At 40.4% G+C, this 27,816-nt stretch overlaps 1 protein-coding gene across 2 annotated transcripts; it reads right to left on the reverse strand.

The window, feature by feature from the left end:
- Positions 1-510: 510 nt before the first annotated feature.
- CLTRN (collectrin, amino acid transport regulator) lies at positions 511-27,815 on the reverse strand. 2 transcript variants are annotated; one of them, XM_065645355.1, is made up of 6 exons: positions 27,270-27,815; positions 27,014-27,114; positions 15,512-15,597; positions 9,179-9,295; positions 6,188-6,382; positions 511-2,200 (listed from the first exon to the last, which is right to left on the reverse strand). In XM_065645355.1, the coding sequence occupies exons 2-6, from the start codon at positions 27,050-27,052 to the stop codon at positions 2,044-2,046; spliced, it is 594 nt and encodes a 197-aa protein (XP_065501427.1). In that variant the 5' UTR covers positions 27,053-27,114; positions 27,270-27,815; the 3' UTR covers positions 511-2,043. The 2 variants fall into 2 exon arrangements, with proteins under 2 accessions (XP_065501427.1, XP_065501418.1); XM_065645346.1 differs by lacking the exons at positions 27,014-27,114; positions 27,270-27,815 and adding exons at positions 16,991-17,060; positions 21,091-21,112.
- Position 27,816: the final 1 nt, after the last annotated feature.

Genomic DNA, 27,816 nt, shown 5'->3' on the forward strand with positions numbered 1-27,816 from the left:
AAAGAATGTGAAAAGTGCGAAAGTTTAGAAATGATGGGATGTGAATTACCTCAGTAAAACTGTGCCTGAGTGAAAGACCTTGGAGCAATGACTGAGGAAGCAATAATAACACTGAACTCTAATCTTCCCTCCAAACGATCTTGAGCACTGGTAAGCTTAATCTTTGACATTCTGGTGAGAAATACATCTCCATGTTGTGGATGGTACTTTTGAAGCACTGAGATACTGTCATTAATAACTAACTTTATTAATCCTTTCCCAGAATGGAGCAGCACACCTTCTGGGATACAAAGAAGACACAGTCCTTGTCCAGATGGACCCACCATCAGGACATGAAAGACAACCATGACAGATGAGACCAACCGAGGCAAATGATCAATGGGTTCAAAAAAGTTTTATTTTGCATTTAGCACTCCTCTCCCCCCATCTCGCCTAGCATCAGGCTTCCCCCGCTCAGCTTCCTCCCTTCGCCCCACTGCTTCCCCTTCTCCTCCCCATTCCTCCCCTTCTGCTCACCCCACACCCGAGAGCCAGTGCTGAGTCAAACGGACAGTCAAAAGTGCTCAATACAGCCAAAATGCTGAAGGATTTGTACCCTGGGAGACAAGAAACACTCCAGGACACTGGATGGTCCTTTACAAACAGCTTTCACCCTGTTTGACCCTGTTCCTGTTGGTGAGGAGTCTGATGGAATAACCCTAATAAGTAAATGGGTTTTCTAATATTGCCTCCAAACATGACACTGGAAAAAAGATGGCTAATTGTCAAATCCTGCCTCCAGTGACGTGGGCAGCTGTTTGGTGACTGCCGATATCATAGTTGCCTTCAACACACTTCCATTCTCTGTGTTCAGCTACCCACACATACAGTTCCCCTTTAATGGGGCCCAACTCTTCTGAAATCAGTATGAATTGCATCACTGATTTAAATGGGAACGGGATTAGGGTACAGATAGCACAGTCTGTATGTACGGCTGATTTCAAAGTAATTCAACAATGCAGTTTAGTGTTTGGCACCATTTGGTACCCTGAAATTCCAGCCACAAAAATAGGAAACGCAGGTCTGAACGGTCTCTGCTGACTTACCACTGCCTGCACATTCTCATCTGGGTCAGGTCCATCAAGCCCAGCAGCTGGTGTTTCGAACACAATCTTTTCAAAAACTATCCAGCTGCCACATGTAGAGTTTAGCTGACCCTAGGTTCACTATGTCTTGTAAATCTACTCTAGTTTTATTATTTTAAAATGTCAGGAAGATTTTTTCAAAGAGCTGTGAAATTCTCTGCTAGGTTTAATGAGAGCTAGGCCACTAATCACAGACTGCACCTTTGGAAAATCTGCCCTTTGTCGCAACTTTTAATTTCAACACATTTCAAACTTTTGCCAGTTTTAATTTCCAGGTCATGTAATCTGTGACTTCTACTGTTAAGTGAAAAACATTTTTAGTACCAGATCCATGCTAGTCCTAAAGCTACACATGACCAGCTGCTTTTTAACCTGCTCTTACGGAGACTGTGAAAGCTTGCTTCTTTTTCCTTGATAAACTGAAACTTTCATGCACTAATCACTATTCCATGCAAAGACATACTGTGTATCAGCAAACAGAGGTAATTTTACAGAGACACTTTTGCATATGGCTTGAAATAAAGCCTAGCAAGAATTGACAATGATAGATGATCTCCCCAGTGGCATTCAGGAATAATGAAATTTCACATTTATATCAGGGAAAAACAAGCAATAGGCATATATAAATAATCATTAAAAATTAAACACCTGACACAACGCAGGTTTCAACCCTGTTCTGTCACACATCTTCTGGAAATCTTTAATGGATATCATTTGATGTCTTCTCATTTGCTTTGCTCATGAACAAAAGCTTTGTAACGGAGGTTTGAGTGTATGTGTTATCAGCAAAAGGTTCTCTCGAGGGAAATTAAGTGAAAGGACATTTTTCTTGTCTTCATGTTTGACATTCAGGAGTAGTGACGAGATAAGGTAGGCACAGGAGTCTTTCAAAAAACTAGCAGATAGCAATGGCAGCATTTCATAAGGACGTGAACCGCTCATCATCTGCTGCAAACACTCCATTAATGTGGCCTGCTTTTAAATCCAGCGTTTCACAAGGAATCCCATTTTCTACTGTTACTGTCACTTCACTTTTTTCTTCTAAATTTTCTCTCTCTGTTGAGTCTTTATTCTTTCTAAAAACAAGGAAGAGAACATCATTTTATTCTGTTGACCTGCAGCACTCCACCATGATTCCAGATAGAAAATTGCACATTTAGTCAGAAGTTTATCATAGGTTATGTACTGAAAGGCATCATCTGGTGCACCTCTTTGCTGTTGTAAATATCCCACAGAAGGTGGGAGGCCCACAGGCTGGATGGCCTGGTTTGAGTTCAGGATTGGGAATCAGAAAACCTAGAGTAAACATGTTGTATGTTATAAATATTACTTCATCTCCTTATTCTGCAAAATGACTGGAGGGTGCAGAAAGAAAAGTCGGTGCAAAACAAAAATGGAAAAAATCTCTAAATCTGTTTTTGCTTTACATCAGGAAAGACTGCACTAAACACCTAGTCTGACCCTGTTGTATATGTCAGAGATTTCACCCTATGATGTGGACAAATTAAAACATACATTTTTAGAAATAGATCAGCTTTAGACTACAGCCTCCAAATGTGGAGACTTGAGTGCCCTCACTCTCCTCGATCCTCTCCAGAAGTTCAGTACTCTTAATGCTGCAAATCTGCATTTTTAGTTCAAGTTTCATTAACAGCCACCTTCCTACCCAGTATTTTATACTTTTGTTTTCTAAATCGAACAGCTGCATGGCTTTCACTTTTCCAGGCTCCAGTTCTCATCAAAAGCATATTAAAATAGTTGCTGAATAAAATTATCTAAAAATACAACCACAGGAAGATGTAATACAGAAATATCAGTCAAGATGTCACAATGTCCCTTTAATTCCAGATTTATTCTGGCCTCGAGATCTACTAGTTCATAGTTGAAAAATCTACTGTACTCTATAGCCTGCAGCATCAGCGGTTTCAGAGGATAAAAAACTCAAAGGTCAGATCCACTGCTTCCTCTTATCCCGCAACATGTACTGTAACAATCTGACTCAGGACAATCATAACAACCTGGCTCATTGTAACTGCTAATAACAGCGATATTAACAATAATAAAATTTTATTGGCCTTTCGGAGATTCTTGGCATTACAGATTGGCTGAAAATAAACATGGGAGATAGTAGTGGAAACCTCTGACCTCTGGCTGCTGTATCTGCTCTTACAGTATAAAAAGAGTGTTCTTTAATACAAAAACTGTGGGGGAGAACATTAAAAAAGATACTAAGAAGCAGACACAAAAGAAATGAGAGGCGTAGGAGATGTGTGGAACTCATTGCCATAGGAATTCAGAAACGCTAAAAATGTATTAGTCCAAGTCGAGACTCAACAAGTTAAGGGGACAGAAAACATTGTGGGTCACCCAATATACGAAGACCAAATCCAGCTCAGGAAGGCCCCCAGCTGCAAATTAGATGCTGGTAGAGTAACAGGGGGAAGCACTGTGTGTGCTTACTCTGTTTTCACTCCTTCCAGAGCAAATGTTTATGGTCTCTGCTGCAGATAGGATTTTGGGTGGCGTGGACTTCCGTCTAGCCCAGCAGAGACAGCAGAGGATGGTCCTGCCCTGGGTATGTGCCAAACCTGTTATCAGAGAGGGAGGTGTCATACTGCTGCGATGACAGGAGAACAAACATAAGACGGGAAGATGTGTCTGATCCAGCTCACCACAGAGTCTAGGGCTATGATTACACGGAGCTCTTCAAGCTGCAGGCAGCTGCAGCTCAGAATTTTACATGTTGGCAGAGAAGCACAGTGAAGACCTCATTACGAATTTTTTTCAATTCAAGAAATGACACATGAGTCTAACTCATTACTGAAACTCCATTATAGGCCAATCATGTGCTTCTCTACCACCTTGAATACAAAAGGCCTGAAGTACGTGCTTTTGGCCTTATCTGAACTGAGGTATTTAACTGGTACTTTAAAGGCCAACAAAGACAAAATGCCAGATTTATGAGAAGTCAACACCATCCTTGAGGCCAGATTTCCAACACAGCTTACTAGGCAACAGAGCTGCCATTATGTCAGCTCTGGACATGTTTCCAAGAAAAATCATTACAGAACATCTTTTGAAACACTTTTCTCTGATGTCTGGCACTTCTGAGAAGTCAAATAGCACAGACCATCCCTGTTACCTCTCCAGTTTTTGCAACAGTAGATGGCAGAAATACATGCTTGGTTTACTCTCTCACTCCCCCATCCCTGCCTGCAGATGCCATTGATAAGAAAGGAGGGTTAGAGTTCAATGACAGATGAATCTGCTCTGAGGAAAGGTTATATGTAAAGGCAGAGTAGGGAAACTGAGGCAGAAGTGAAATAAAAGGACAAGAGCATGAGAGAGAGGATGCCAAGTGACTATAGGCAAGCAGCAATGAGCCACATTACTGGTGGTAGGACGGTAAGAACATGTAGTTTACACCATATTGAGGGGAACTGCTCAAGCTCAGCTGAGTTATTTTGAAAACAGAGGGGGAGAAATGCTGTCTTGCAGCCCGATATAAAGCACTAATTGTTATTTTAGCTAGAAAAATCATAGCTATTAAGCACAACTTATTTGTATTACATTTATTTGAAATGTTCAAAGACCCCTTTTGAGTTAGGCACTACATAGACACACATAGAGATATGATGCTACACAGAGGGCAGGTATGGGCTTCAGGTAGCAACATTATTCTCCAGTTTTACAGAAGAGGTTGCCTAGGTTCAGCGGATGAAAGAACTCAGCCCATACCACATGGAAGGTTGTGACAGGGCTTAAACTATCCACAGACCTCAAGTACCTGCCCAGACTTTCCCCAACGACATCTCTCATCTATTGTTTGTTGAATTTTGTTTTTTGAAAATATAAAGGGGTTTTGCAAATTCATGGCACTCTTCTGAATGCAAAATATAACTGAAAGGATTCTGGCTAGACTACTAAGAGGTCTCTATGAGAACCACTTATCCTTCACGATGTGTTGTTTTTCTGAAGTCTTTTAACGCTGTTCTTCAAGGTGGTAAGGAGGTAGAAAGGAAAAATCTCTTCAACCCACCATTTTTCACATATGAATCCATTGTTGATATATTTGGGGATGAAGTCCACCATACGTTCAATATTTTTAACATCATCTAGTTGTCAGTGGAAATTTACACTTTTTTAGTTCTGCTGTTCCTGTATGACGTTGTTGCTGAAGTCGTAATTTTGTGTTAACCTCTGTGGCAGCCTAAATCATGGCAGAAGCTGAACTTCTAGGGCAGAATCTCAGCTTAGCTGAGCAATTTCCATTACTTATGCCCAACTCTGAGTCAACAGAGATGGCAGGACCAAAACCTTACCTACTTTCTGGCCTGCTCCAACATGCTCACACTAGAGAAGCATGAATAGCTTTCTCTTTTTCACCAGTGTCTCCACAGGGCAGAAACTGAGAGGAAAAGAGGGTATCTCTCTCCAACCCTACTGCCAAACAGCAAGCACCTGGACTTGTGGTGAGATCTGGTCATGATCCTGTGAAGGGCTGGGTACTTTGGACTCATCAGGTCATGAATGCTAGGTGAGACCATGCACTGTTCCATTGAGCAGGCCCTCTTCAGACATGCATTAATCATTATTGTGTCCTCTACTGAGGCTTCTCGAACGGCCACAGATTTTTTTTTTTTAGCCCTGCCAGCTTTTGACACTACTGCCCTGGAAGGAGCACAGTCACTGCCAACTTCCTTCCTCTTGGTAACTATTTGGGTAGTCTGTGAGAGGAGGCTCACCTATGGCACACTAAACCTTGAGAAGAATGACAGCAAATGTCTTTGTAAAGCTATCATCTCTAACTAGGCAGCCTTCAGGATTGTATTCTTATAATTCCTATTTCCTCAGTACACCCCAGCATTCTTATAGCATCTATACTTCACAGTTAAAAAATTTAACCCCTTTCCTCAGAAAAGGACACATGGGTTATCTTTACCTATGGAGAGAGGAGGAGAAGAGCTATAATTTCTCTGAGGCTGATCTGGAAAGCAAAACCAGCCCAGCTGGGTTAACTTGCCAGTATTCAGTTAAAACAGAAGAAAAGCTAAGCCGCTTACTTCTTGCGTTGCTGAATCCCTGCAACAACAAGGAAGAGAATTCCAGCCACAATGAGACAAAGAACAACACCAAATACGATAAGCCAGACAGGCGTGGAGGGTTCAACAGGAGGTGATAAGGTTGAGGTTATCTTCAGGAACTGCAGCGTTTTGTCACTCAGTAGGAAGGCATTGTTGATTCTGTTCCGGTTCATCCTTCATAAAAACAGAAAGAACATATAGATAGATATTTTATAAGTAAAAAGTAAAAAGAAGAAAAAAAATAATTTTAATGTATGTGCTGCAAGTCGGGCAGGGCTCAATTTGATCCAACATGATGTTGGTAGGATTACAGAGACCTCCACTTTATCATAGACCCTGTCAGTAATGCATAAACACACACATGCTTACAGGGTTTTGGACACCAGGCTTTCATATGCATTTATCTAAAAAATTGGGCAATACAGATGAGACTTGAAGTACATTATTATTATTCCTTGTTTCTGGTTCGGACCATGTGCTGAATACATAGCAGGCTGTAATCTGGAAGGGTGGCTCCGTTGTCCTGCTCATGCAGCATTCAAGAGTAGTGGCAGATCTGCCCTGCAATACTCAGAAGATTTACTTGTCAGTGCCCTTTGATTCCCAAAACTGAATCATTCTACACATGATGAGCAGAAACATCTGCTCTTGCTGCTGTAGATTTTCTAAGGCCCATGAGGCACAGCATACTATTTGGTCCAGAAAAAGCCACACCTATTGCCAACATGCCCTTCTTCCCTGCAGGATGTAGGTAAAGGGATTTGTACTTAGCACATTTTTGTCTATTATGAGAATCTGTAAGTCTGAGAAATACACTTTTTCATATGAGTAGACTTTTTCATATGAGTAGTAAAACAGCTGCCCTTTAATGGATATCTTCACCCATAGTCACCACTTCTAAGCATTTGCAGGTATTTCTGGATCTGAATTTAAGCAGCCTTTAGAGGTTTTAATAGTATCTTTCATTAGCTTTTTCAAAATGTTAGACATTTTTGAGAAAATACTTTACACGTATTGGTCTTGAGAGATTCTTTTTGATTGCAGTTGTATGATTTACAGCAGCTTTTTCGAGTATACAATTTGATTTATTTGCCATACAGCAAGTATTTCCTAAGAACAGATACATGGGAAATACACGTAAGATTTTGCAAATTTCTTTTCTTGGAAATTATAATGTTTGACTGTCCTTTAACCAGGAAGTTCTTAGCCTTAATGGAAAGCTGGCATTCCTGGAGAGGACAGAAAGCCATGGCATATTATAAGACTCATTATATGGTAAGCTGTCTTTGATTTAGAAAAGATTTTCATCCTTATTGATGTGAAAGGATCATTGTGAACAGCTGAAAGAAGCATTGTTCACCCTCATCTAATGGCTGGAGTTACAGAATTATGTGCTGAAACACATGCAGGTAACTACAGGTGCATTTTGTATTTGTATATGCATAAATATACCTTGTGTATATTTATGCAAGATCTTGGGACTCATACAGAGCTCTGAGGAGGTTTGCCTTCCTCTTTATTCTTAGTTTGTAGAGACCTCATACAATAAAATCCTGGTCCATGCAGAACATTCTTATGTGCTACTGTAGTATGGAGAACTAGAATAATGATTTAGTATGGAAGCCTGCAATCAGAAGCAATTGAATAAAAAGTATTGTAGTTTTATAGATCATTTTGTTTCTTGTTTATAAGAAGTTAGGGTGGAATTAAAACTTTTCATAAGTAGCATATTCTTCTTTATTGGATGACAGACGACAGTTAAAAAACAAACATCCTATAATAGCATCCAATTTCTGTGGCAAACAGGGCACATAAAAGACTTAAATAAATCAGCTTATGCTACTGAACATATCAAAGAATAACAGAAATGCAAAAACCCCACATTCCAGCACTCTTACAGAAAGCTTCAGCGAATAAATAATCTGCTTCCTCCACTAATGCTATGAAGCTATTGATTGGTGTCTCTGTAGGAAATAGTTTAATCTGCTCATAAGCTTAGAAGTTAATCTTTCCAAAAGAACGCATACTCATTCATCAGGAATTAGGCATTACATCTCCATAGAGATGACACGAATTTTCAAGACAAAGTTCAGAATGTCTGGAAACAAAGAGGTCTGTTCTTCACTCCACGCTTGAGAAATGTACGCGTGTTATGTCACTTGTGGGAGTCATCCCTATAAACCCCTTATGCAGGTTTGGTGGACCACTGATGTCAGATTACCTATTTTCTTTTTCCCTCTTCAACTCCATGATCTTGCTTTTATTGGCTACAGAATGCGACATTTAGTGGAGAGCAAACTGATCTGTACCACCTGGTACTTTGTACCAGCAATGCTCAGCTACGGTATCAGCTGGCATTCTAGAAAGAGCTGGTATGAAAAGAATGTGAGTATAAGATTGTTTAAGCCAAGCTGGGACACAGCCAGCTCTGCCCATGAAGCCGTCATACGAGTTCTTCTCATGTGAAAGCTGACTTCTGAAGTCAGACGAACTGTACTTGAGCAGCACCGAAAGGGAGCCTATGGTCATTAGTCCAGGTGTAAACGTGCAAGTGGCTCGCAAGGAAAGTTAAATGATGTAAATCCCACCCAGAAAGAGTGCAATTCTGTCATCTGAGGAAGAAGGCTCTGGGAAATGTAGCAGCTGGGTGAGAGCAGAGTATGTGCCATGCACCAGACAGCAAATTACAAGTAGGGTTCTGGAAAAGGACTAAATTTCACCTGAAGCTCCAGCACTAAGAGAGACTCCTTCCAAAGTTACCATCTCAAGGCTCACGTGCTTTGCATTCCTTTGGAATTGTTGAAAATCCTTCTAACCTCACATGCATTAAAGAGTACTGACCCCTTGGTGTTTTAACTACTTGGATTAGTTTATCCTTAAAGAAGCAGAGTGCTCATTCATGCAAGGCCCAGAGGTAAAAAGCATTCCCAGTCAGCAAGGAAGAAAAGGCTCCAGAAGCAGCGACTGTACCTGATGGCTGCCTCTACCTCCCTTTCAGGAACAGTTGTCATGTTTTTGGAAGAATCTGTGACCACAAACCAAAATGACACCCGATCTGTCACATTGCAGACCAGCACATTGGAAACTCTGCGGAAAGTTAAAATAAAAATCATAATTAAAGAAGCATGGAAGGAACCATCAAAATATTTCAGATTTTCTTAAAAGCTTTCATCTAAAGGGGGGAAAATTCTTACTTTTAAAAAAAGTGAACAGTTAATGCTTGGGGAAGAAACAGTATTCCCCACTTTCCAATATAATAATTAAAAATAATTAAGCTCATTGAGACCAAACTTGAGTTTTCAATGAATTTCTGAATCTCTTACAAATGTGCATGGTCTTGCACATACATTTAGTGTAAGCAAATGGAAAAATACTTATTTGCATCTTAATCATTGGGGCTGTCTCAAAGGCCATATAATGGGGCAAATGCATTGATGAACTTAGAATTTTGGGTTTGACAGCTAATACCACAGGAGCCAGGCATCGAGCATTCCCCACATGATTTTCGAGTGAGTGCAGCAGCCCTTCTGCAAGATACCTTTGTTGGAGGGAAGAGCAATGAAATTGATGTTATTCTTTTTGACATCTTTCTGCACAGAGTCAGGCACAGAGTGGAGGCAACGGGCTAAATTTAGACATTATAGTGGCATTGGCCTATGCCCTTTAGCTTATGCTATGACAATCACTTCTCTGTTTTAAAAGAAGATTGTTCAGCTTTATGTGAAGTTAATAGTGGAAGGGCACAGGTATGCAGCTTCCCATGGCACTATGTAAAAAGTGAGCAAAATGGCTTTTAAAAGCCTTTTTTCCAATTCTTACAAATTTGTTTTCTACCACTAATACTAGTAAATGGTGGTACTATCATTAGAAAGACCTCATGGAATGGAATATTTAAACTAAAGAAGTAAAGGCTAATATATTAGTATCATAACAGTGACTGAGAATAGATGATGACCATATGTTCTTCTGTCTGTTCCTAGTTTATTCACACAACTAAGAAACAAACTTGGCAAACTCATGTAATATACAGGAATTGTGTAAGGTGGCATTTATTACAGCATGGCAAGGAACGTAGTATGTACCAGAAGAGGACATCCAAAGCCTTTGTCAATTCAATGACAGATAGCTGGAGAGATAAAAACGGGGCGGGGGGGGGGGTGGAAATCTATATCATTAATAAATAACCCAAAGAATTTGGCTCGGGATTTAGATTTACTGCCCGTGTCCAAGCAGTGAGCAGATATTCTGAAAGTCCAAGACCAAGGGTTAGGATCATTTTTATTTCTAGAGAGCAGCTTGAACTTGGTTCACCTTTGCACAAGGTCAACTTGGCCACAAGCACAACACAGCTGCCCTGTCCTGACAGACTCTGCTTGGAACCATCAGTTTTAAGATATGACCTGCTGTTCTGGAGCAGGAAACCCTGCAGTGAGGCAGTAAAGAAGAATGCAGCTCCTCTTTTAATTAGCTACAGTGATGTTTGTAATGCTCATTACTAACTAGTATAATTGGTTTTCAAGTTTGGCCTGCCCATCATCAAAATGCAAGTTTGACCATTTCCTTTCCAGCCTCTGCTCTTTCTCGGGATAAATCCCCAGCTGGAAGCAACCTCTCCAGCTGCAGAGCTCTGTTTTGCAGTGCCATCTGCTGGCTAATTACAAAGATAGTTAAAGGAGCTCTGCATTGGCCTGAGGAGCAGGAACGATGAGGTAGGTAGGAATGTAAAGGAGCCAACATTGCCGATGAATGTGTAGTCTTCATAAAGAAAAGACCAAGTTCACTTTTAAGGCAGAACGATCACAGTAGTTCATTCTGGATATTTTGCAGAAATATTGTACTTATTGCTGAAAGCTTTCTTGGGTGGTGCTTTGGGTGCCTTGGGTAGGGCAACCTTTCATTTAACAGAAAAGGTATATATTCCATAGAGATATGCAATAAAATGGAAAGCAATGACTTTGCAGAGCTGAAATACCCACTTTTACCTCTCTGAACAACATGAATTTTGCAAATAAACAGAGTTTTTATGGATAAAAGAGGGAAGCCATCCTCTGGAATTTGAAAATATATTCACATCAGTTTGCTAGCAAAAGTGAGAAGATCAAAGCAGATTCATTCCTCCCAAAACAAAAGCAAAGCACAAAATTTACAGGAGGTGGGTAAAGAGTCTACTTTTGGCTGGTGGCTGACAAACTCTTGCTGACTTCACAGAACATCTAAAACTGCACCTGCAGAGGAAGTTTTCCATCAGGAGAATTTATAACAGTAGGACCAAAAGCTTCATGTTAACTGCAGCTCTTAAAGCTGGAATTTCTGTAGCACAATCAAAAACTGGTCCAGGTAGAAAACCTGGGTTCATGTTGCCCTACAGGTGTTCTTGAAATGGGATGAGTGAGGAAAGCCTGATCCCCAAAAAGAAAAGTAAATTTGGTAGACATCTTTTTATTTCCTTAGCAGGTGATACCCTTTTGTCATGGCAATTATAGGAGACTGCTATCATCAAAATGACAAGATCTTGGTTCTGCCCTACAGCACTACGGCAGAAGTCCAAAATTGCACTTCTTTTCATATTTGCAAGTGAACACCAGTGAGTAAAGGAAACCCTGACAGGTCCTTGGCCTGAAACACCATCATTGTTCTCTATGGAGATTTAAAGGATTGTTTAGGGGTAAGAAAGAGCTGCCAGAGACTCAAAGGGAGCTGGGTGCCTACAGTGGTCGTTAGTTTGTGGGAGAACCACAGCCCCAAGGTCCAACTGCTCATCTCCAGCTCTCCTGAAAGCTTCAGGCCTCTTCCAAGCCAGCACTGTGCAGCTGCTCCTGCAAAGGAAGATTATTTTCTTCCTTTTGTGAACAGAAGTCATGGGATCACCTTGACCTAACAGCTTTAACTCTAGAAGCTTGTTTTGTTGTTCTAAATGGTCACAATATTTTTAGTATCAAAATAGTCTGTCTTTGGAAGATGGACGATGTTGATGAATTCTTTCTCTTGTCAATCCATGAGGAAAACTGTAGCTTTTTATCTACAAATGGGAGTAAAATGTACTAAAAATAGATTATGTTACTTGACTGAAAATAAATGTGATTACATTCTTTCTGCTCTACAGATTAACTAGTCTCAGGCACAAAAGAGATTTATATTACTTCAAATGGGTCACAGATTAGAGAAACCAGGGTTACTAACACAGACTACAGGCAATAATTTTTTAACACTGAAAGATCAAAGGTTGGGTTACATAATTCATGAATGTATTTATTGAAAATCAATCAAAAGGCAATGCATAGAGCAGGAAATAAAAGATTTTTATTTCTCCACTGAAAAATAAGTTATTTATCTGTATGAATAATTACTGAGTAATTTGATGGATTGTGTCTATAGTCCATTTCACACAAACCTGAAAATTTGCCAAGCCTTTCGAACATTAAACACAGCTCCGTGATTTATTAAATTCTAGTTTGGCAACCAACTTTAGAGAACTTGAGATGTAAGGTGCAATCCTGTCCATTCTGCATTGGATCTCCCAGTGGTTACACAAGAGCAACAACAGCATCAACTGATGTTTCCAGCAACACATTCAAATGCTTGTCATTACAGACTGGCTTCTATGCAGTTTCAGAAACCAATAAAAGGTGACTTTGAATCTCAAAAATGATGGGACAGGCTGCAACAATGGTTATGCTCATCCACAAGACAAATTACCTGGGACCCAATCCAGCTTGCTTAAGTTAAAGGCATGCGGTCTCGTGTGGGAGTTAGTTGTGGCTGTGAGTTACTGCAGAGCTGTGGGTGTGTTAGAAATTAATGGGATGTTAAAGGAGAGGTTTGTCACATTCTGGTTATGGACCTGTGCAAAATTTGTACCATGGCAGAAGTAATATTTGTTTATGTAAAATACTGGTGAATTTTTCATAAGTCTTTATTTTGACAAAAATCTTTAATTAACCAGATGCACAATTTGGGTAAATTTAGATGTTACCACAATGCATTTTGTTCGTTCTTTTATGACAGAGTAATTGATCATCAATCTTTCACAGCTCCCAAAGAAAATCTGTTGGCATTTATCTGTAAAACCTCCTGCAGTGTAATGTATTTGCCACAAGCTCCTGCTTCTGCCTCCTCCTTCACCACACTGCGAGCCCCTGCTACTATCCTTACCAGCTATGTGAGAGTGCCACTCCTGCATGCACGGCGTGTGGCTGTGCCCTCCAGGATGGTGAGTTCTCCCACACCTCCATACCCACTGCAGAGGGGATGGAGACGGACCACACTCCTTCCTCTGTTCTCAGTTCCTTCCAGTTGCCTGCCCCGAGGGTGAGGAAAGGAGTGAATTATTTTCAGGACTTCTAATAGGATGGATGCTTTCGTAGCTTTCCTGCTCCCACGTCACAGGCAGGTTATTTGGGGTGTATTGGGAGGTTCATCTAGCTCCCCACCACAGAAGGGAGACCCTGAGGTCCCCTGGGATTTGGCAGAGATCTACAGATATGAAACTCCTCAGCCTGTTGCCTAGTAAGTCGTACCAGATCTCAGAGCTGTAGAGCTGTACTTCAGCTGACATGCTGTCTACACATCAACCCAAAGGTGTCTAGAAATCCTCGAAAAGTTATCAGTTATACCTACAAGGTACACTCCAACAAATTATACCCCATGAGGAAGTCCTACATCATCTTAAAAAGAGAAAAAGATGCTCACACCTAGCTGTTTCCAAATATTATACTGACTTCTCCTTTGACAAGCTTAGTAGCAGGAAATGATTGATATGTGCAACCCCACCTCCAAACTGGAACACTGACATCACCATATTTGTCCATAGGAAAAGTTGTCTTGGTAGAGAAATGAATTAATTTAGCATAAATACTGTGATTTCCCAGAGTGAACAGAGATAATTTCCATCAAAATTTTAACTCCTTTCATACTGGTTTAATTTTTTCCCATTCCCACACCAAGCTTTCTAGTATTAGTTGAGTCTGCAGAGAACCACCGTGGTTGAAGAGGAAAAAGATCACTGGCTTCTGACACAGGTTTTTTGCCATGTGAAACCACCATGACTTTGAGGGAAGTAAATAATTTTTTAAAATGTCCTTGGACTAAAATAAGTATATATAAGCAAATCTTCATGGATCATGGAGTGGATGAAAACTCAGCTAATTCACAAACCTGAGAAAAAACCCTGCATAATCACCTTTAAGTAGCTGGTATCTTGAACTCATTTTTAGTGTAGTTTTAATTGTGTGCAGTAGTATACTTGGCTGGTTTTGTTAAGCTTGGTGTAATGGGTGTCTTGCTCAAAGGAGACAACTTCCGAGGAATAAAAATAAATCAGCAAGGAACACAACACTCCTGCTACATGGAAGGGGAAAGCATCTTCTATTTAAGACAAAGTGTGGCAGCCACAGTAACTCTCATGTGGCTAAAGTTAACTAATATATTTTAAAATGTGGAACGTGCTTCATATGATACTATGACAGCTTGAGGCAGGTTTTTTTTTTTTAAAGTAAATTAAGAACCTTCTCCTCATTGGCCTACCAGAACCATAAATCTTTAAGACTGAAAAACAATGAAAAAATAATAAGCCTCCAGAAATACACTTACAAGTTTTCTTGTTTAAGAAGATAAGAACACATTGAAAATATAGCTTGCTAAATAGTCTGTCTAATCTGGTATCTAATTTCATAAGTAGCAAGGATCAGAGAAGTCTGTGAATATTCAATACCTCAGGGAAGATTTAATCCCAAAACCAATTAAAGGCTGATTTATGTCTGAACTGCAACATCTGAAACTTCTTGATGTTAGGTAACTCAACCGCTGCAACCTTAGGGCCAGATACCACCAAGAGAACACAGCACTAGCACAGCTATCCATCTTCTCTGAGTCAGCTCATCCTCAACATACTGCTGCAGCCATGCTCTGAGAAAATGCTCACCAGAGCTGCTTATTCCAGGATTTGTACTGCGTTTCTTGACCTTGCCAATGTGTCCCTTCGCCTCCTCACAGTATGGTCTCCAGAAGGTATCGTGTCTTACTGCCAGATTCTGCTAGAGTGAATTAGCACAATCCCACTGAGATCCACAGCTGTGTCACTTCACATCAACAGGGACACTGGTCCAGAGATTGAACATTGCTTAAGACAGAGTGTGATGTTTAACATATATCTGGGTGTCAAAGAAATACATTGGAACTTTTTTTTTCAAAGGGTCTTTTTTTCGAAGATGTGTATAATGATTTCTACATTTCAGTACAGCAGAGAATGGGCCACTACATGCAGCTTTGTTAATATGTATGAGGCAAATCGGAGCAGATGCTTACTGAGTTGTGCTCTTGCTGGAATACCTTCTCATTGCAAAAGCCACCATTGCTTTGAAGAGGTATTCTTCATTAGCATCCCAGGCATACTGTAAAGAGAGATGGAAAATAATCAGTTTCAACACCAGTGCTGGCAGTACAAAGAAGGAAAAGAGTCACTGAACTTGAAATGCCATACTGATCAAGAAAATGAATAAATTCTCTGGTTGTCCTGAGAAAATAAATTCCTGCCCGTTACTTAGTATGCACAAAGGACTTTTTCTAAGGACTGTTATAAAGCACAATATAAAGTGCTAAGAATGTTTCCAAAAACTGAATGAATTGAATGTTTTGGAGAGCTGACCAAACTGGAGATGTAAAGTTTCTTGTAACAAAGACCAGGCATATTGCTAGAATTCTTCCCACACAGCTGCACACATGGCCTTGTCTCTTTTGCTGGATAAACCCTGTTAAAGTACAAAGTTTAAATCCACTCACAAAGACCATCTGGCTCCGCCCAAACATAAAAAAAAAAAGCGCTCATCTTGAAGGAAGTCTCTGGAAGATGGATGTCATGACATCAGGAAACAAAATGAGATTTTGCCCTTATTGCTGCACACCATTCTTGCAACAAGAAGACAGATTTAACTATAGTACAAATTACTGCATCACATGTGAGACAAAAGAAAGAAAATAGCATGCTTACTACTTCAGTAAGAAGTAAAATACAGGCTCAAAAAACTGTTCTCTGTTGTCTTGAAGAAAAATCATGCTTCCACAAATTCAGTTTTCTGAGATAGCTTCACTAGGTTCCCCTGGGCTTTCATTCACATATGCAATTCTAATGACCTGTAAGAACTGTACCTATTACATTTTTATAATGAGAGCCTTGACTGAGGCACACTGATTGAATTTCTCCTTTCAGCAGATTACAAAGATTAATAGTTTCTTGAAATTATATTAATGGAGGTTAGAGGCAGCTTTATTCAGCCAGAACACAAATCTAATCTTTAACTTTCAGCATTAAAAAAATCTGCACTGTAATCATCCAAACCAGAAACCCAGCAGTGTGGATACTTAATCCTGTTGACAACTTGGACCTACTTTTTCATGGGCCTTTATAACACATTCAAATACCAACAATGTACATCAAAAAGCAGTAAAGAAGACTGAAAATGCCAAATCTTAATTCTGGTTTTTTAAAATCTTGATTTTAGATGCATGGCACCGCACCCTCTCCACAGAAAGAAGGAATCCAACTTCCAGGCATCAGTCCTCATTTTGCTCTGACATCCTGTGGACTGGGAATGTAAGGAAGGAAGAAGGCAGTCATTTAGAGGGCAGAAGGTCATACTGATCATATTTATCATCCCTAGACAAATTATGAGCTGTGAAACAGGCTCTCTGAGATGAGGCAGGACAGTGAAGACAAAGCTGAGCAACAGACAACTTGAGTAGCATTAAAATCCAAATACAGTGCTGAGAATCCGGGTTCTGACTCACCACTCGTTCCTTGTGAATGAAGGGAGGTGTAAGCATACTGTGATAATGCAAGACAGTCTGGGAACTTAAACTGAAAAAAAAAAAAAACCAAGACTGATTCTTTGAAAAGAAATAATAAAAGCCTGTATTTTGATCCCACTGCACTGATGAAAACGTGACAGTAATGACAGCAACTAGTACAAAAAGAAAAAGATGACATAGTAGAGGAATTAATATAGATGAGAGCCATAAAACTAATTTATCATAATTTTAAAGACATCTGTATTTAAATCACGGAGCACAATTTGCAGCACTACAGGGAAAGATCTTCCATTTTCTATGTGTACTACTATTGACTGAATCCCTACAAGCCATCTGCAGTCTTTGAGAACAGGTCCAAAAGGACAGAACAAAATAATTTGTTATCCAGTGGATTAAACCAGCTGTAGAGATAACTTAATCAGTTGTCTTGAAAACAAATAATGATGAAGCACACTCCATTTCATGCTTATGTGGACACAAATGCAATGCAGCACTACCAAGTCTATGCACTTGATATGTTTCTGTTTAGTGTAGTACACGTACACATGCACAGTTTGTCATATCTAGTATTCAGTTTTCATAAATAATGCAGTAACCTAGAGCTTCTTTAAGCCAGAGTAACAAAAAGAGTATCTCAAAACAAAGAAAACAATTTGTACTGAGGAACTCTAGCTGCAGCTGAAAGAAGACAGAATAAACAGAAAGCCCCAAGAAATGGCAGAGACTAGCAGAGAAAGCTCAGAGGGTGTTGCTACAGTGAGAAGATGCTACGGACAACCTTCTGGGCAGAAGCACATGAAGCCCTAACAAAATAGCGATGAGACAGAGGAGATAGAGATGGCTGCGGGCTCCATATGAACAAGAACCTCTGTACACGACTGCATGCAGGAATATGCAGGGGGGAGCCTACATAATGAGGAAGAAAAGTATGGCAAGAATACCTTTAAGCTGATGAACCATATCAACTCAGGACAAGTGGGCACCGAACTACCAGAAGCCAATTTCTAATCATCAGCTTTCTCCAGTCAGAGACAGAGGCACAAGGAAACCTGAATCATTCTACTATGGGGCTTTATCAGCTTCATCTTTACCCTCCAATTGCAAAGGCCTGGACTGCAGCTGGTGACTGAGGATGCTGCTTCTGTTCTTATGTTCCTATGAAGTGCAGCTATTGATGCACATTTTGTGCTGCTATAGAGGAACTATATTAAATATCATTTGCAACCACACATTATAAACATAAGATAGCTCTGTTATCAATGAAACTTTACATAATGGTACCAGAACTCTTAATGTTTACCATCTTCTTTGCTTTACAAAGGAATAAACACAAAGAGCTTGACTCAGTTGCACTTGCCATCCTTTACATGTTAAGGAGGAGCAGAATTAGACACAGCTGGCTGTGAAAGCCAGTATTAAGTGCCTGTTACTGAAAAGAGGAGGGTGATGAGATAATGGGTAAAAGATGACAAGCGCAGATTGTTGGTGGGATGAAATGCTATAGTAGTACTCTAAGGAAGACAAAATTTAAGCTTATAGAACAAGGTTATAATGTCACAAGATTGCCCTGAGCAACCTGATCTGATTTCAGCATTGTCCTGGTTTTGAGCAGCAGGGCACTAGGGACCATCTAAGGTCCCTTCCCTCCTGAACTGTTCTGTGAATTAACCACACAGCCATTCAGACTGCAGTGTGGCTATAGACACACAAACACACTTCTGGGCCCCATTTGGTGGCAAGACACCATGTGCACATCAGTTTTGCTCCCTTTCATCCTCTACCCTGGAAGCAGCCTGAATGCATGAGCCAGAGAGAAGCACATCTTCTACTTCACCTGACTGAAGCCCTTAAATGTCACAGCTCTTTGAGTAGTGACACAGAGTTACATACATGTCTCAGTGCACATCACTTCTGCTCACTCCCTAGTTGTCTTTGGCCCTTTTGAATTAACTCTCTACCACTCTGCTAAGTCCATGAGCAGGAAGCAACTAGTGACTAGCAGCTATTCCAGAAGCCACTCATAATGCTAGCACCATCCTCAGAGAGACTCATAAATCACCTTCCCTCCATTTAGGCTTATAAACATCATGCTTCCTCCCACCAGTTAGCAAACAATATCTCTGTCAAGAACACCGAGTATTTGCAAATAAAATGATAACAGCTAAATACCTGCTGTATCGTAGTTGCTCTTTCCAGCTCCATTGTGATAAGAACTGTATCAACAAACTAAATGGCACTCCCTGCCTCAGAGTACAGCCTACCTTGTGAAAAATTAAAAAATGGTGTCCTGTCTTCATCAGCCTCACACAAAGCAGATGGCATGCACTAAGCCATGTGGAAAACTACACTAATCTATTTTTCTATTCCTTGAACGCACACTGGAGTTACCCTGCCAGTCCTAGAGCAAAATGTCCACAATATCGGGGTTTCCTGTTATCATCTAGCTTGAAGTGTCTTGGAAATGAATGAAATGGAATTCTGTAGCAGAGCATCATACCAAGATATTCTAGGCTGGCTGGGTCCTACCATGATACAGTGATCGTATTATGCTTTTCTTTGCTAAAATAAATAAATTAATTAAAAAGTGAAGTGTCCCAAATTCTTCAACCAAAGTGAATTTCAGTTTGATAGTAGTTTCAGTTTTTGGTTTCAGTCATTCACAGAGAAGATTGCAATGGCTGTGAAAAGGAACTACTACCTGTGCACTTAATAAATTGTTCATTATTTGTGGGTAACTTGTATGGCATCACACTACTTTAAGTATGTTGTTCTAAAATGCTGTTCTAGATTGTCCCATTCTTAGGGCTTTCTCACAGTTTGTTACATGAAATAAACTACTACCTATCTACAAAAAACCAACAGACTCCTCAGCTGTTGTTTCTTTCTTGTAATATAAAGTGTCTCTAAGATTAATGATCTGTATCATACCCTTTTTGGATGAAAAATATGATCCAAAAAATGACCAAATAAAACCCCCTTATTTTAATAAGCAAAAAATAGTGAACTATAGTTGGAGAAGTAAAGAGCCCTAAGAAAGAGCATTACTGGGAAGTGCGATTTTCATTCTTCACTATTTTGAACCAAGATAAAATCAAAATATCAGCAGTTATCTCCAAGATGAGCTTCAATAATGATTTTGACATATTTTCAGCCATAGGAATACAGTATTTTTAATACATTTTTAAACAAACGAGGCTCACACTACTTAATAAAGTCTCTCACCCAAGAGACTTGACTTCAATATGAATTTCCACAGACAAATACTTTAGCACGTATTTTGAATATCTCTTCCCAGTTTGTCTGGTTTATGGAGTTACCAGCAGAATTAGGTCCCTCCTAATGTTAGTTTAAATTACCTATGTTTCAGGGTAATTTCAATATGACTCCTATGGTCATGGGGAGATTCTCATATCTCCAGTCTCTTATAACATTTAACCTACTGATTGTTGTTCCCCAGGACTCTGAGTATAATCAGACACCAGACTTCCAGCCGAGATGACTGTCCAAGACATTTCATATCTAATTTTATGCTGAGCCCTGTAACACATTGCAGATTTGCTCTAAGCATTCAAGACTGCAAACAAAGTACTGAGCTCTGCCATATTTCATAGTGCTTTAGATCAGGAAGGACTACTTGGTCATCTAACATCCCAATCTCTGATGTATCACAGACCCTTATTGCTTACACCAATACTTCTACATGAAGCCCAAAGACTTGAATTAAGCCAAAGCATTTCACTCAAGCATAAGTGCTCTTCCCAAAATACAGTTAGATTTATGCAGCACCTCTCATGCATCAAGTGTAATATCTCTACTGTTTTTCCAGGGGAAAAAAAAAATCTTTGACAGAAAATCATATTTATGAAAAGACGAGCTTTGTACTTCTCTTAAAGGATGCCATTTTAAGAAGTGGACTAGTCAAATCTCAATAAATGGTTGCCCGGATCATGACTCAAGTAAGTTATTGCAACTAACACTTCAGAACAAATCGCTTTTGCTGCCTTCAGAAATTTTACAGTATATATTACTTCTATTTTGGCAATTCAGTTAGGAAGAATATGTGAAGATGCTTTACTTACTGCATTATCTCCCAAAGCTGTTTTGATACTAAGCCGTACTTTGAAAGCATTCTGTGCATCTGACACAAAGAGAAAAAAAGCAAACATATATTGATACTCAGCCAAAATAGGACTTTAAATCATTTACTTCTCTAATTATTCACAAACAGCAGCTTCTAAATGTGTCTTAACACACCTGTTAGGAGAATTGAAGTTACTAGCATGAAAAATGCTGCAGTCCTACAGAGTCTCAGTGAAGTTTGCCATGATCTCTTTAAGTGAGATCAATTTCTGTACTTAATTTGCAAACTCATAAAAGAAGTGAACGCTTAGCATTTCAATCTTCAAACCAGAGACAACCAGTTAAAATAAAACTCTGAGAACCTGGCAGCTTTGTAGGCATAAACTCATAGCTACATATACCTGAGGAAGGATGGTAATCATCTCCAAAACATACCTGGCTTGCAGAGCTCAGTATGAACAATGGCAACTACAGAGAGAGTAAGCAGCAAAACCCGTAACATCCTGTCAGTGTGGAAAGGTTGAGGCAAAAGAAGTGAGTCTCCCCTGTAAAGCACTCTTAAACTTTCTGTGACCCAGGATTAAAGCATCAGCAGCACAAGTGAGCAACAGAGTAAAAGGTTTAATTATTAACCCCCGTTATTATAGCTAAAACAGGCACTAGAAACAACTGTCTTCTCTTAGTTATTTACTATCTTTCTCTGTAGGTTTTTTTTTAAAAAAAAAAGAAGCTGTAACAAGATTTTAATTTTCCTTCTTCCTCTTTTTAGAACAATACAAAACTTCACACAGTGCTCCAGACCAACCTTTTTTCTCCCAAAAAAATGTGATGTCAGACAGACACACAAGATGGCTGAGGGATGTCACAGCAGAGTGGTGGTGGGACGTTGTGCTGTTACCCACCACAGGTGAACTTGAAGCTCAGCTGCCACCAGATCCCACAGGATGCTTCCACCCAGCTTCCTTGGGAAACTGGCTGGCCCCGCAGAGGGCCCTTGAAGATAAGGGAACACTGGGCATGCTTGTCATCCCTGCAAAAGAGATAGTGGTGAACGCAAAAGCCCTGGACCCACAAACCAGGGCTCCCAATTTGCTCCCTTCATTTGCCTTTGAACTCACAGAACTTCCGAAGGTTCCAGCCTGGTGGCCTCAGTGCCATGTACCCCCATGCTCACCCCAGTCCCACCACTCTTACATCCTGGCTCAGGAGCTTGCCTGACCCCAGCAGAGCAAACACCTTGTCCTACACAAAAACCTCCACATCTGAGGCATTGGTTTGCACAAGAAGAGCAGATAGAAAGGTGGAGAACACTTTGTTGCTGTAGGAGGATCATTAAGGTAGCAACTGGACTAAGAAGAGGTGCAATAAAAGAGTATCTTAGAAGTATGTTGAATAAGGACATACTCGTTTCCTAGACTTGACACACCGTGTATACATACAGGCACACATGCATGCAAATATTTCAATGATGCACTCTATACTATTAGTCAGATGTTGACCAAGACAAATAAATAAATGCAGAGGAGAAAGAACTGAGAAACGGAAATGTTTCACAAGTACTTGAACACTCTTTGCAATCTGGGCAGCAAGACAGGGTTATTTTATTCCACTCTGCTGCTGCTCTCCCCGTGTGGTCACTCTGATTAATGGTTAGTTCCTAAACTGAAGATCACTTTAAAATTACTTTTCAGCTGGTCCTTTAGCAACGATAAGTGTGTCTTGAGACTGCAAACCCAAAGACCTTCACCAGAATGACTACGAGTGAGAAAATTTTACTTAACTATGGGACTGAATTTATGGAAAACAATAACCAGTATTTACTGTGCAAGAATATTTGGACTTTCAGGTAACGGAGAACTTACTGTTTCACTAATTTAATCTTATTTTTAGAGGCCACTGTTAAAGGACTTGATATCCCATCTTTAAAAGTCATTAAATCAAGCTGATTCCTGGGTATCTGTTTACTCTCACTAGGCAACCAGTCCTGAGTACAAAACTATTGGACACGTTATTTGGTTAGACATTCAAGCTATGCCTATGAAAACAAAAAGCGATGTGCTCATTTCTGATCATTGGTTAACACACTGTACGTATATGCATCAAAAGGAGTGCACTAAAATATGTACAGATGTATGGAAGACTATCAGTTTTCTGTGAAGTTTGTAATTAAAAAAAAAATCTCAAAAGAACACGAATGTAATCAGTTTCATGCTAAATTTATGTGTGTTGCTTCAATAACGAGCATTTGAATTTTGTTGTACCTTTGGGGAAAATACTGGGAAACTTAGGGAGAGAACAAGAGAGCCAAGCGTTTTCCCTGCTGCCAGAAGGCAAATAGAACTGAACATCAATATGCGGCATCACCACTTCTCCCCGCTGTAAATCACTATAAATCCGTTCTTTCCCTCAGAATCACACAGAACTGGTGTCAAAGTACATTGACGCCCAGCAGGAACAACCTCAGACATGACTGGATTCCCTAATCAGGGCTGCTGACTTCCAGCCAGGACGGCTGATTTTCCCCAGTTTATCTTGCTGGCAAGCAGCAAGACAAATGATTTTTGTGATGGAGGGGAGAGGAGGCCAGGAAAAGGAGTAGTGTGATAAACACACCAACTCAGAGCTCACAGGAAGAACATCGTGCAGTTAATATATATGTGCACAGCAACTTGGATGTGTACCACAGACATCCAGCTGACTGCCCGTGTGTTTATCCAGTTGTATATGCACAAAGCAATGCACATAAGCAACCAATTGCTGCACATCTATAAGTCTTTTTCCAAAGCCGACATGTTTTTTTTTAAACAAGCGAGGTGGACGAGCAAGCCTAGACCAGGTGCCAGTAGAAAGCTAATGTTTCTTCAAACAAATGACATTTTTTAATACTGTCTTAAAACAGACTGTGACATTCTGTCACTCCGTATCTCTGTAGTAAATCTACATGCATGGATAACTTTCTGCCCAGCCTCTTTTCTCCCATTTTGGCCAGATACGTAGCACTACTTAAGCATGTCTGCATTTTGCCACTGATTAATCACTCAGGCATCAGTTTGCTTGAACAAATAACAATCTACATGCATAGATGCAAGGTACACCTTTAATTCAGTACTTTGTGAGGTACTGGATTTTTAAATAGTTCCTATTTTATAGTACATTTGTTTTTCCTAACTATTCTTGAGCTACAAGTCAAGGCCATGCAGAATCTCATGCACTATCTGCATCCTAGAAATATCACTGAACTAGCGCAAAAAACTATTTCTCTTCTTGTACTAAATGAATTTGTCTGTCTGGTTGAAAAGAACAGTATAATTTCTTTCACTGCTTATGGCCTCCCAGAGTTCATGTATTATCTGTATGTATATACTTAACAGTATCCCATAACTTGGACTTCCAAACAAATCAAGAGGACTGAAATTTCAAGAAAGCACATGACTTGGTAAAACAAACAAAACCCTTCCATCTTCTCAATGTGATTAGCAGTGTACTTTTCCGCTTCTTCCAACGTCTTTGAAATGGAAAATCCCAGAAAAGTAAAATATTGATAGCTATCATATAAGTTAATTAACAGCTATGGCCAAACTTAACCTCAGTTTTCAAATTTGACAAATTAACAGTTTTAAACTCTGAGGAAGTTAATCTTTAGTCTTAAATAGCGGCGTTCAACTCTTATGAGGAAAGAGTCAATGTGTTACTGTCAGCATTAGTCACTCATGGAAATGTACCTGGAGAACTGCAGGTCTAATTGTACATGGCGCTTTGCAGCTCCCCAGGTGCAATGGAAACAATGAACACTGCACAACTTTTGCAGGCATCAGAAGTCGGTGAGATTAGGCTCAAGGGATGCCCTATCATCAAACAGACCAGTGCCGGCTGATCAGATGCAGCCTAAGTCTTGTTAAATGGGAGGTTTTTTAGTAACTTCTGGGGGAACGGGGTGTTGAATGAGGCCCGCCACCACCGTTATCATTGTAATAATGCAAACGTGACTTACATTGTCAAAAAGTTTTGATCCATGCTCACAGAAGGAGACAGTATGTGAGAAATTGCTTACCCCCTGAGACAGTAGCGTAGCCATTAGGCAGCAGGTGGGGGAAGAATGCACTCTCTAGAGTTCACATACATTGACTTGAAACACGCACTTTGCAGTGGAAAGCACCAAGGATCACCCACAATGGGGCTGGCACAGAGAACGAACCAACAGCAACATCCAGCGCATAGGGGAAGGACAGTGCTGCTGCAACTTCTCTAGTGAGTTCATGGCACAGCCTAAGCCCTGAAGTGCCAAGGAAAACTGAGCACATCCCATCTTAAACCCACACTTCCTGAACATCTCCTCATCAACATGTATTTTCGGAGTCAACCAAACCCACACTACTGATTTACTGCCATTTCCCAAGCAGTCTCTTACATTCATTTTCTTCAGCCTGGAAAACAAAAGCCGTATGATTCGTTGAGGAATGGTACCACTCTTCTACTGGAGCGTATGGCAAAATTATTATGAGGACAAATTTTGCCTGGGATGGCCATATTTGTTTCTTTCTGACGATGTATCAATTAAATTTTAAGGAATTCTGCACCTTTACTTGAATATCAAGCTGTTGCTATGCGTATAAATTAATGACAATAAACAAAATGGAGAAAAACACAATTATTGTATTCCTGTTTCAAAGAAGTATGATAGCTTTTTCTAGAATTATTATGAGTATCTGTAACAACTGATGTATTTTGTATTTTCTTATAAAGAGATCTTCCTTTTCGCTACTCAAACATATAAGCTTAAGATGGTTCTTTCCTCAAGTACACTGGCAAAATACCAAAATTACATGTAGCATACTAATGAAAGAAATTATTGAATTTCTCAATTGTTACTTATAAATACTTTAAAGGAAGGTTGTTGTTATGGCAATTGCTCTGTTAAAAGGAGGACAAAAATTACAATTGGAATAATTCTTTAATGAAATAAGATTTATGAAACACATTTGGTTGTGTTTTTTCAAAACTATCATGGGTGTCAATAGTCCATCAGTTGTAAAATGCACAATACTGCCATCTTCTGTATGCATCACATTATGTGTTATTTTACACGTATGTTCTGCACAAGCAAACAGTAGAAGTAACAGTGATGTCAATTCCTTAATTTTAAAAGACAATTTAGAATCTGAAATGTGGTTAAGTAACAGCACAGAGGTCATGGTCTGAATGTTAATTGGTCAAATTGCAAATGTAACTGCTGACTATAGCAGTCGCCTGCTTGCTTTGAATAACTTCACTGAGTGTCAGAATAAATAAGAGGAGACTCATTATGCTGTTCATGAACAGCACAGTCAATTAGCCTGATTTTGACAAAGCCTGCCCTGGTACACTTCACCGCCAGCAGCTCAGGCTATTTATGCAATACACTACCCCTAGGATTTACAAACCAAGCTCCTACATTGTGGTTTTTGACAGTAATCTAGATCTTAATCAACAATGTATGTTATTAATAGCTATGCAAAACATACTCAAACAAAACCTACAAATTCATTGCCTCTGAAAGCCGCAATCTATAACACGCTGCTGAGGAACTAATTACTGACAAATTGCGTATTTCGGCCTGTCATATCCCTGATGGTCTGTGTGTTGTAAATCATTTCCTGCCATGAAATATGTTCATAATCAAGACAGGTAGCATGCCTCAGAGATTATGACGATAATATATCAGCAGAGTCACTTAAATTCACCAATATACCTGTCTGGTGTGCCCCAGCTACCCTAGTGCTCTGACCTCCCTCAACTGAGAGGCGTAGGCCAGGGCAGCCGTCCATCACCCATGTTCACAGCAGCCAAGCAACACACTAGGAGCTCGCCCCATGGCAAGCATCACGCATCTCACGTTTCCACATGTATTTCACAAAAGAGCACAAGCTGTCAACAGCTACTTACTACAGCTGGGGAGCATCCACACAGCAGAGATGCTGCCATGGGCAGAAGATGCCAGGCTGTGACACTGCACACCACATGCACTGCTTTAATCAGAAGGGCTGCTAAAATTATAGATACCACAATGGAAGATTCATTGGAATGATTTTCTTCTCTTTTTTTTCAAGAGAGTTTAGTAAACTGAAATTTAAAATGCTACTTTTCAGCGCATTCACTAAATTCTAAAAGCTCTTGACAGGAGGAATAAAACAAACTCCACCTCATCTTTAAAATATGAGGTGTCAATTGCTCCGGTCTCGTTTTCCAAGTATCTCAAAGGCAGCTCTAAAAATGTAAGAACACACCAAAAGCATCCGTACCAGCCGGTGACATGTAACCACCCAAAGCTGCTTCTCCTTCCCGCCGCACTCACTACCCAGCCGGGCCGACCTACTGTAACTTCAGCTGGCTACTGTTAACACAACCGGCTGGAAAACCACAAAACCACCAGCCCAGCCCGCCAACCCCGGCGCCTCCCGATTCTGTCCTTAGCGGCCCGTCTCGCCCAGGGGCCGCAGGTGCCCCTGCCTGCCCCGAACAACGACCAAGCCCCGGGACGCCCCCGCATCAGCCGCTGCGCCGCCCAACCCCTTCCCGCCGCGCTCCCCCTCTCCAGGGGACGCAAGCGCCCTTCGCGAGACGTGCTCGCGAGCACCGACACCCGCGCGCCGCGGCGGCGGCGGCGGCCCCACTAACGGCTGCCCGGTGCGCGTGCGCGCACAGGCTCGCACCGCCCACCCGCCGCCACCGCCCCGGCCGTTCCCCGC

This window comes from Caloenas nicobarica, chromosome 1 (assembly GCF_036013445.1).
Source record: "Caloenas nicobarica isolate bCalNic1 chromosome 1, bCalNic1.hap1, whole genome shotgun sequence".
In the NCBI taxonomy this organism is placed as follows: domain Eukaryota; kingdom Metazoa; phylum Chordata; class Aves; order Columbiformes; family Columbidae; genus Caloenas; species Caloenas nicobarica.